This window comes from Arachis hypogaea, chromosome 11 (assembly GCF_003086295.3).
Source record: "Arachis hypogaea cultivar Tifrunner chromosome 11, arahy.Tifrunner.gnm2.J5K5, whole genome shotgun sequence".
NCBI classification, from domain to species: Eukaryota; Viridiplantae; Streptophyta; class Magnoliopsida; order Fabales; family Fabaceae; genus Arachis; species Arachis hypogaea.
The window spans coordinates 37,771,173-37,782,111 of NC_092046.1; the positions used below are offsets into that span (position 1 = coordinate 37,771,173).

Below are 10,939 nucleotides of genomic sequence, written 5' to 3' on the forward strand. Positions count from 1 at the left end.
GCTCTGGTTTAAATCCACAGGAAGAGAAAGCACTACTTCAAGTGATAAGGACACACAAGACAGCTCTTGGGTGGTCCATAAGTGATCTTAAGGGTATCAGCCCAGCAAGATGCATGCACAAGATCCTATTGCAGGATGATGCTAAGCCAGTGGTTCAACCACAGAGGCGGCTAAATCAAGCCATGAAGGAGGTGGTGTAGAAAGAGGTCACCAAGCTACTGGAGGCTGGGATTATTTATCCTATTTCTGATAGCCCCTGGGTAAGTCCTGTCCAAGTTGTCCCCAATAAGGGAGGCATGACAGTGGTTCATAATGAAAAGAATGAACTGGTTCCTACAAGAACAGTTACAGGGTGACGTATGTGTATTGACTACAGAAGGCTCAATACAACCACCAGAAAGGATCACTTTCCTTTACCATTCATAGACCAGATGCTAGAGAGACTAGCAGGTCATGAATATTACTGCTTTTTGGATGGCTATTCAGGTTACAACCAAATTGCAGTAGATCCTCAGGACCAAGAGAAAATAGCATTCACATGTCCTTCTAGAGTATTTGCCTACAGAAGGATGCCTTTTGGTCTGTGCAATGCACCTGCAACCTTTCAGAGGTGCATGCTCTCTATTTTCTCTGGTATGGTAGAGAAATTTCTGGAAGTCTTCATGGATGACTTCTCAGTATTTGGAGACTCATTCAGCTCCTGCCTTGACCATTTAGCACTTGTTCTGAAAAGGTGCCAAGAGACCAACCTAGTTTTAAACTGGTCAAAATGCCACTTTATGGTGACTGAAGGAATTGTCCTTGGGCATAAAATTTCAAACAAGGGAATAGAGGTGGATCAAGCTAAAGTGGAGGTAATTGAAAAATTACCACCACCTGCCAATGTTAAGGCAATCAGAAGCTTTCTGGGGCATGCAGGATTCTATAGGAGGTTTATAAAGGGTTTTTCAAAAATTGCAAAACCTCTGAGCAATTTGCTAGCTTCTGACATGCTATTTGTGTTTGAAACATAGTGTCTACAGGCGTTTGAAACTCTGAAAGCTAAGCTGGTCACAGCATTAGTTATTTCTGCACCAGACTGGACATTACCATTCAAACTAATGTGTGATGCTAGTGACCATGCCATTGGTGCAGTATTGGGACAGAGGCATAACAAGCTTCTGCATGTCATTTATTATGCTAGCCGTGTTTTAAATGATGCACAAAAAAATTACACAACCACAGAAAAAGAGCTGCTTGCAGTGGTTTATGCCATTGACAAGTTTAGATCATACTTAGTAGGATCAAAAGTGATTGTGTACACTGACCATGCTGCTCTTAAATATCTACTTACAAAGCAGGATTCAAAACCCAGGCTCATAAGATGGGTGTTGCTTCTGTAAGAGTTTGATATAGAAATAAGAGACAGAAAAGGGACAGAGAACCAAGTGGCTGATCATCTGTCCCGGATTGAACCAGTAGAAGGGGCGTCCTCCCCCTCTATTGAGATTTCTGAAACCTTTCCGGATGAGCAACTATTTGCCATTCAGGAAACACCATGGTTTGCAGACATTGCAAACTATAAGGCTGTAAGATTCATACTCAAAGAGTACAGCAGGCAGCAAATAAAGAAATTGATTTCTGATGCAAAGTACTACTTATGGGATGAACCATATCTCTTTAAGAGATGTGCGGACGGAATAATTCGTAGATGTGTGCCCAAGGAAGAGGCACAGAAGATCTTATGGCATTGCCATGGATCACAATATGGAGGCCATTTTGGAAGTGAGCAAACATCCACAAGAGTCCTCCAATGTGGCTTTTATTGGCCCACCATTTACAGAGACTCCGTAGAGTTTGTACGTAACTGTGATAGTTGCCAAAGAGCTGGCAATTTGCCTCACGGTTATGCCATGCCTCAACAAGGGATCTTAGAGATTGAGTTGTTTGATGTATGGGGTATTGACTTCATGGGGCCTTTCCCACCATCATACTCAAACACTTATGTCCTTGTGGCAGAAGACTATGTATCTAAATGGGTGGAGGCAATTGCAACACCCACCAATGATACTAAAATAGTGATGAAGTTCCTCTAGAAGCATATCTTCAGCAGGTTCGGTGTCCCTAGGATACTGATCAGTGATGGGGGCACTCATTTCTGTAATAAACAGCTTGACTCCACTCTGGTCTGATATGGAATTAACCACAAAGTGGCGACTCCGTATCATCCCCAGACAAATGGGCAGGCTGAAGTCTTAAATAGAGAACTTAAAAGAATCCTGGAACGGACTGTGAGTAACCGCAGAAGGGATTGGGCAAGAACTCTGGATGATGCTCTGTAGGCATACAGAACAGTATTCAAGACTCCCATAGGGACCTCTCCATACCAACTTGTGTATAGGAAAGCGTGCCATTTACCAGTGGAACTAGAACACAAGGCCTACTTGGCAACCAGATTCCTAAATCTTGATGCTAAGTTAGCTGGAGAGAAAAGATTGCTCCAGTTGAATGAGTTAGAGGAATTCAAACTCAATGCTTTTGAAAATGCAAAAATTTACAAGGAAAAAACAAAAAGGTGGCATGACAAGAAACTGTCATCTAGAGTCTTTGAGCCAGAACAGAAGGTTCTGCTGTTCAACTCTAGGCTCAGACTGTTCCCTGGGAAATTGAAATCTCGGTGGAAGGGACCATATGTGATTACAAGTGTGTTACCATATGGCTATGTAGAGCTTCAAGATATTGATTCTAATAAGAGGTTCATTGTTAATGGACAGAGAATCAAGCATTATCTTGAAGGTAATGTTGAGCAAGAATGCTCAAAGCTGAGACTAGATTAAAGCTCAGTAAGGTCCAGCTAAAGACAACAAAAGAAGCGCTTGCTGGGAGGCAATCCAGCCATTAGCAAAGTCTATTTGTTATTCAAATAATAATTATAGGAGTTTGATATAAATTATCTTCAAGGTTAATTATCAATTGCAGGAGTTCACAGAGTTACAGAAGAATTCAGAGCATAAAGCAGAGAAAAGGAGCTCACTGGCACAAAAACACCAGTAAAGGGTATTGTGGGCGTTAAACGCCAGAATGGGCACCATTCTGGGTGTTTAACGCCAGTAAAGATACCTTTCTGGGCGTTTAACGCCAGAATTGCAGCATCCTGGGCATTTAGAAAAATTCCCAGTGATAAAGGCTTTCTGGTGTTTAACGCCAGCCAGGGTACCTGGCTGGGCGTTAAACTCCTAAAAGAAGCAACAAATGGGTGTTAAACGCCAGAATGGGTGCCATTCTGGCCGTTTAACGCCAGGAATGTGGAAGGGAGGAAGTTTTGTTTCGAACTCAAATTTTTTTCAAATTTTCATGGTTACACCCAAAATTTCTTGCATAAACATGTTACAAATTATCATCTTTCAATTTCAATTTCAAAAAAACAAAAAAAATAAAAAAATTAAATTCTTTTTTAATCCTAAAAAACTTTCTCAAATCTTCTTCAATTTCTTTTCAAATCTTTTTCAAAACTCATCTATCTTTTTAATTTCTTCTCAAATCTTTTTCAACTCATCATACTATCTTTTCAAATTCAGATTTATCTTTTTCAAATCTCTCATATCTTTTCAATTTTAAAATTTCATCTTTTTCATATCATATTTATCTTTTACAAATCGTATCTTCTATCATATTTTTTTTTTAAATTCTCGAACCCACCCCCTCCCTTATAAATTCACATTTGGCCTCCCCCTCTCCTCCATAACTCGAATTTGCCTCTCCTTCTATTCCTCTCCTTTCCTTTCTTTTGCTTGAGGACAAGAAAACCTCTAAGTTTGGTGTGTTTTTCGTGATCACTAAGCTAAGATTCACTAAGATCATGGCTCCTAAGGGAAAACAAACCACTTCAAGAGGCAAGAAAGAGAACACTCCCAAACCACTTTGGAATCAGGAGAGGTTCTTAACCAAAGAACATGCAGACCATTACCACAAAATAATGGGTCTAAGGTCAGTGATCCCAGAAGTTATATTCGATCTGAAAGAAGACGAATATCCGGAGATCCAAGAGCAGATTCGAAACAGGGGATGGGAAATTCTAGCTAACCCTGAGACAAAAGTAGTAGAAACATGGTTTAGGAATTCTACTCAAATCTGTGGCAAACAGATTAGCAGAGAATGACTGGAATCGCCTTCTATACCTTTCGAACCATGGTCAGAGGGAAGATTATTTACTTCCACCTGGACAAAATAAGAGAGATCTTCAAGCTGCCTCAACTATAAGATGATCCAGAATCCTTTAATAGGAGAATGGTGAGATTAGATAAGTGCTTAGACCAAGTTCTAGAGGACATATGCATCCCTGGAACCAAGTGGATAACCAACTCAAATCGTATCCCAAACCAACTCAAGAGAGAAGATCTCAAACCAATTGCTAGGGGCTGGCTGGACTTCTTTGGGCGTTCTATACTGCCCACCAGCAACCGCTCTAAAGTCACTGTAAAAAAACCGGTGATGATCCGCTGCATTATGCTAGGAAATGAAGTGGAGATTCACCATCTGATTTCTTGTGAGCTTTACACAATTGCAAACAAGAACTCCACTGACGTCAAATTGGCTTACCCAAGCCTAATCTCTCTGTTATGTAAAGATGCTGGGGTAAAGATGAGAGTGGATGAGTATATCTCAGTCGATCACCCAATCACCAAAAAGTCAATAGAAGGACAACAAGTGCAAGATAACTCCATAGACACCCCACAGATTAAAGGAACATCAATCTCCCAAAATAAAGGTTGTTGAGTCCTAATCTTAACTCTGTGATAACTTTTGTTAGTAGAGATCCATTTTAAGAGTCATTTATTTTTATGTTTTTAATTTTCTGTCTTCTATTATTATTGGTCTGCTTTTATGTTTATTTTAAGTCTTATTTTAATTTCATGATTAATAAAATTTAGAGTTTATACCTTAAAGCTATGAATGTCCTATGAATCCATCACTTTTCTTAAATGAAAAATAATTTTAATTACAAAAGAACAAGAAGTACATGGTTTCAAATTATATCTTGAAAATAGTTTAATTATTTTGATGTGGTGGCAACACTTTTTGTTTTCTGAATGAATGCTTGAACAATGCATAATTTTTGAATTTGTTGTTTATGAATGTTAAAATTGTTGGCTCTTGAAAGAATGATGAAAAAGGAGAAATGTTATTGATAATCTGAAAAATCATAAAATTGATTCTTGAAGCAAGAAAAAGCATTGAAATGCTTGCAAAAAAAAGAGAGAATAAAAGCAAGCAGAAAAAGCCAATAGCCCTTTAAACCAAAAGGCAAGGGTAAAAAAAAAGGATCCAAGGCTTTGAGCATTAATGGATAGGAGGGCCTAAAGGAATAAAATCCTGGCCTAAGCGGCTAAACCAAGTTGTCCCTAACCATGTGCTTGTGGCGTGAAGGTGTCAAGTGAAGAGCTTGAGACTAAGCGGTTAAATTCATGGTTTAAAGCAAAAAGAGTGTGCTTAAGAGTTCTGGACACCTCTAATTGGGGACTCTAGCAAAGCTGAGTCACAATCTGAAAAAGTTCACCCAGTTATGTGTCTGTGGCATTTATGTATCCGGTGGTAATACTGGAAAATAAAATGCTTAGGGTCACGGCCAAGACTCATAAAGTAACTGTGTTCAAGAATCAACATACTGAAATAGGAGAATCAATAATACTATCTGAATTCTGAGTTCCTATAGATGCCAATCATTCTGAGCTTCAACGGATAAAGTGAGATGCCAAAACTGTTCAGAAGCAAAAAGCTACTAGTCCCGCTCATCTAATTGGAACTAAGTTTCATTGATATTTTGGAATTTATAGTATATTCTCTTCTTTTTATCCTAATTTATTTTCAGTTGCTTGAGGACAAGCAACAATTTAAGTTTGGTGTTGTGATGAGCGGATAATTTATACGCTTTTTGGCATTATTTTTAGGTAGTTTTTAGTAGGATTTAGCTGCTTTTTAGTATATTTTTATTAGTTTTTATGCAAAAATCACATTTCTAGACTTTACTATGAGTTTGTGTGTTTTTCTATGATTTCAGGTATTTTTTTACTGAAATTGAGGGACCTGAGCAAAAATCTGATTCAGAGGCTGAAAAAGGACTGCAGATGCTATTGGATTCTGACCTCCCTGCACTCGAAATAGATTTTCTGGAGCTACAGAAGCCCAATTGGCACGCTCTCAATTGAGTTAGAAAGTAGACATCCTGGGCTTTTCAGAAATATATAATAGTCCATACTTTGTCTAAGTTGAGATCACGCAAATTAGCGTTTAACAACAACTTTCTACCCTATTCTGGCGTTAAACGCCAGAACTGGCATAAAAGTTGGAGTTAAATGCCCAAACTGGCACAAAAGCTGGAGTTAAATGCCAGGAGTAGCCTATGCACGTGAAAGCTTCAATGCTCAGCCCAAACACACACCAAGTAGGCCCCGGAAGTATATTTCTGCACTATCTATCTTAGTTTACTCATTTTCTGTAAACCTAGGTCACTAGTTAAGTATAAAAACTACTTTTAGAGACTTACTATGGACCTCATGACATTTTTTACATCTGAATTTTGTATCTTCTACGGCATGAGTCTCTAAACTCCATGGTTGGGGGTGAGGAGCTCTGCTGTGTTTCGATGGATTAATGCAATTACTACTGTTTCTCATTCAATCACGCTTGTTTCTATTCTAAGATATTCATTCGCACTTCAACATGATGAATGTGATGATCCGTGACACTCATCATCATTCTCAACCTATGAACGCGTGCCTGACAACCACTTCCGTCCTACCTTAGGTTGAATGTATATCTCTTGGGTACCTGGTTCACGAGTTTGACTGCCTCTCCTGACAACAGAGCATTCAAATCCGTGAGATCAGAGTCTTCGTGATATAAGCTAGAATCAATTGACATCATTTCTGAGATCCAAAAAGTCTAAACCTTATCTGTGGTATTCCGAGTAGGATCCGGGAAGGGATGATTGTGACGAGCTTCAGACTCATGAATGTTGGGCGCAGTGACAGTGTGCAAAAGGATCCATGGATCCTATTCCAACATTAGTGAGAACCGACAGATGATTAGCCATGTACATGGACCCTTTTTACTGAGAGGACGGCTGGTAGCCATTGACAACGATGATCCACCAACATACAGCTTGCCATGGAAGGAGACCTGCGTGCGTGAAGAAGAAGACAGTAGGAAAGCAAAAATTCAGAAGACAGAGCATCTCCAATACCTCAACCTGTTCTCCATTACTGCATAACAAGTATTATTTAATCCATGTTCTTTTACTCATTCCTATTAAAAATTGAGAATTATTATTGATATCCTGACTAAGAGTTACAAGATAACTATAGCTTGCTTCAAGCCGACAATCTCCGTGGGATCGACCCTTACTCACGGAAGGTATTACTTGGACGACCCAGTGCAATTGCTGGTCAGCTGGACGGAGTTGTGTGAAAAGTGTGCGATCACGATTCTGTGTACCAGTGATCGTGGATCGCTTAACCAAATCCGCTCATTTTCTGCCTATCCAAGTGAACTGCTCTATGGAAGAGTTAGCGAGGTTGAATATCAAAGAGATAGTAAGGTTGCATGGTGTGCCTTCAAGCATAGTGTCGGACCGAGATCCCCGATTCACATCGAGGTCTTAGGGAGCTTTCCAAAGAGCCTTCGGTACGAAGCTATGTCTCAGTACTGCCTATCATCCACAGACGGATGGACAGTCAGAAAGGACTATTCAGACGTTGGAGGATATGCTCAGACAATGTTCTGAAAACCGATTCGGTCAAACCGTGAACCGGACCCAAAAATGATTCGGTCAATCAGTAAAACCGCAAAATATGAAAACCAAAATTGAACCAGTAAACCGGCCGATAACCGATCGATTGAACCGAACCGTAATCCAGCCGGGTTTTTGGCTGGCAACAAAACGTTGCCGTTTCCAAGGTTCTGAAACCCTAAATGGCTAAATCAGTTACCAAATCCCTAATTGCCTTCTCATTCATCGAGCTTCACTGAAGCTGCTTCAGAGGTGAGAACGCCTCAGTGCCTCACTGCCTCACTCTCACACAGGTCGAGCCACCGCCGTCGAGTCACCGCAGCAGCCGTCGAGAACTGAGAACGCCTCACTCTCACACAGGTCTAGCCACCACCGTCGAGCCACCGCAGCAGCTGTCGAGAACTGAGAATGCCTCACTCTCACCGTCGTCCCTTTGCTGTCTCCCATTCTCCCTGTTGCATGTTCTGTTGAAGCCTTGAAGGTGCCTTCGAGCTTCTAGAGTTCCAGGTAATATTTTTTTTAGTTATGGCTGTTTGATTCCTGATGAGTTTGATTGAGTATTTTTTTTTTTGAATCTTTGATTTTTTGAAGCTCTGTGACAGTCGCATGATGAACACCGAAATTGTAAACTTTGAAACTCTGTCTCCCTATTTTATTTTTCTTTGAATTGTGTTGTGTGAAACTGTGAACTGATTCAACTGATCCTGCTAAACTGAATTGTGAACGTTGGTTAATAATTGTTGTTTACTGATTACTGAAACTGAACTGATTTTGCTTTGTTTACTGAACTGGATTTTGTTGTTTGTTGAATAATTGTGAATAATTTTGAATAATTTTGAATTTTGTCTGTTCGCCGCTAGCTCTGCATTCTTCCCTGTCTTCCACTAACCCTAGGTATAAATCTAATTTGTTGTAATAATAATTGTTGAAACATGATTAATTGTTGGTTCTAAACCTTGCTGTTGATTACTTGAAGCATGAATAATTATTGTTGATTAATTTTTTGGTACTGATTGCTTGAAACATTATTAAAGGATTAGTTGTTGAAGCTGATTGCTTGAAGCATTATTAAAAATAACAAGTTTGTTTTTGGAGAATTTCTTGATTCCTCTTACAAAGATTCTACAAGATAAATTTGAAATGGAATTGTTTGTTTTTATGTTTCCATATACATATTTATTATGCCATTAAACATGTTCATGAATTGGACAATTTCTGCAGAAAAACTTAGTAAAGAATAAATAACTTCAACTTAACAGGATTGAACACCTTTATCTGCAGGTTTGAGGGGCCATCGAAACATGCAAGATCTTTTTCCAAATATTTTGCTAGACCTATATGATTAGCCTTCTCTCTTACATTTCTTTTTAGTGCACTACTATGACAAACCTCAGAAGCATGTTGAAGGAGTTCCCTATACAGATATCCCGTTTTTCTCTTAGGGCAATATAGACAAGTGAAGGTCTCATATGATATTCTCACAATGTGAATTCCCTTCTTGAGCTCTTCATAAGATTCATCTACATACCATGAACGTATTTGAGGTGCACTTGCACTAGTATCCGTGTTAGATGTGGAGCAATGAGCCATTACAATTTCTTCCAGCCAAGGTATTATAATAACTGAAACACAGATATTAACACTAGAACAGTGTACAGATGGTTGCCATTTTGGTTTATCTATCGCTTCCATGAAAAAATAAAAAAATAAATATTGTGGCAAATTTCTTCAAAAAATTCTCCAATTTAATCAAATTTAATGTGTTTATTTATATTTATTTATTATTTTATTATAAAACAGTTTTTTCAGTTCAACCATGGTCGAACCGGTTGAACCTATGAACCAGTGAACCAGAAAGTAGAGTGGTTCGATGATCGGTTCCGTTTTCAGAACCTTGTGCTCAGAGCGTGTGTATTGGATCAACCCAGGAGTTGGGATCCTTACATGCCTTTGGTGGAGTTTGCGTACAACAACAGCTTTCATGCGAGCATTGGGATGGCTCCGTATAAGGGTTTGTATGAACGGAAGTGCTAGTCTCCACTTTGTTGGTATGAATTTGGTGAAGCAAGTGTCTTGGATCCTGATGTAATAGCAGAGACTACTGAGAACATTAAGAAGATTCGTGCAAGGATTCTAACTGCTCAGAGTCCACAGAAGAGTTATGCGGATCAGAGAAGGAAACCATTGGATGTTGAGATAGGAGAACATGTACTTCTAAGGGTTACACCGACAACTGGGATTGGAAGAGCAATCATGACCAACAAGTGGAATCCGACATTCATAGGACAGTTCGACATCCTGAGGCGGTTCAAGCCGGTGGCGTACCAAGTAACTTTGCCACCTTACCTATCTACCTTACATGTCGTATTCCACGTGTCACAACTCTGTAAGTACACATCGGATGCGACTCATGTGTTAGAGCCTGAGTCGGTTGAGTTGAGGGAGATCTTGACATTCCAGGTGACACCGGTGAGGATTGATGATACCAGTGTGAAGAAGCTGCGAGGGAAGGAAGTTTCATTCGTTAAGGTTGCTTGGAAGAGAGCAGGAGTTGAAGAGCATACTTGGGAAATTGGGATCCGAGAGGCGAAAGGATTATCCCGAGCTTTTCTCAGGTAATTCAAATTTTGAGGGCAAAATTTCTTATTTGGTGGGGAGAATATAAGAACTGTAACTAATCAACCAGTTAATTAAATGATTATATTGCCCGAATTAGATTCCAGAGCTAGAGTGAGAATTTGAGAATTTAAAGGTGATTTTTGGACTCAGTGGGTCTTTCTGAGTCAGAAAATGTGTTCTCTGCGAAAAACCATGAAAAACCGCAAATCGGCAGTTGAACCGGTTCAAGTCTGTCCGGTACAGCACAAGAAAAAGTGAAAACCGTCAAAAACCTTAGAAAAACATTAGAAATAGAAAACCGGTCGTTGATTTTAAAGGTTTGGCCCAGCGCTAAAAACGCTAACAGGTTGGACTGGGCCTAAGTTGGGTCCAAGCCCAACATATAAAAGGTTCATTAATGAACCCATCTCAGCCACATTCACCCTCATAACATAAACAGAACAGCAACTGAGGTGAGGAGAGAGGTGAGAGCTCTCCACCATTGTTACTATTCACTATCGTCTTCTCAAGCTCATATCTTGAGCTACAAAGCTCCGATCACCACACTGTTTG

The 10,939-nt window shown here is 39.6% G+C and overlaps 1 protein-coding gene across 1 annotated transcript; it reads left to right on the forward strand.

The window, feature by feature from the left end:
• Positions 1–9,763: 9,763 nt before the first annotated feature.
• Positions 9,764–10,387, forward strand: LOC112721258 (uncharacterized). Its single transcript, XM_025772329.1, has 2 exons — positions 9,764–9,779; positions 9,834–10,387. The coding sequence occupies exons 1-2, from the start codon at positions 9,764–9,766 to the stop codon at positions 10,385–10,387; spliced, it is 570 nt and encodes a 189-aa protein (XP_025628114.1).
• Positions 10,388–10,939: the final 552 nt, after the last annotated feature.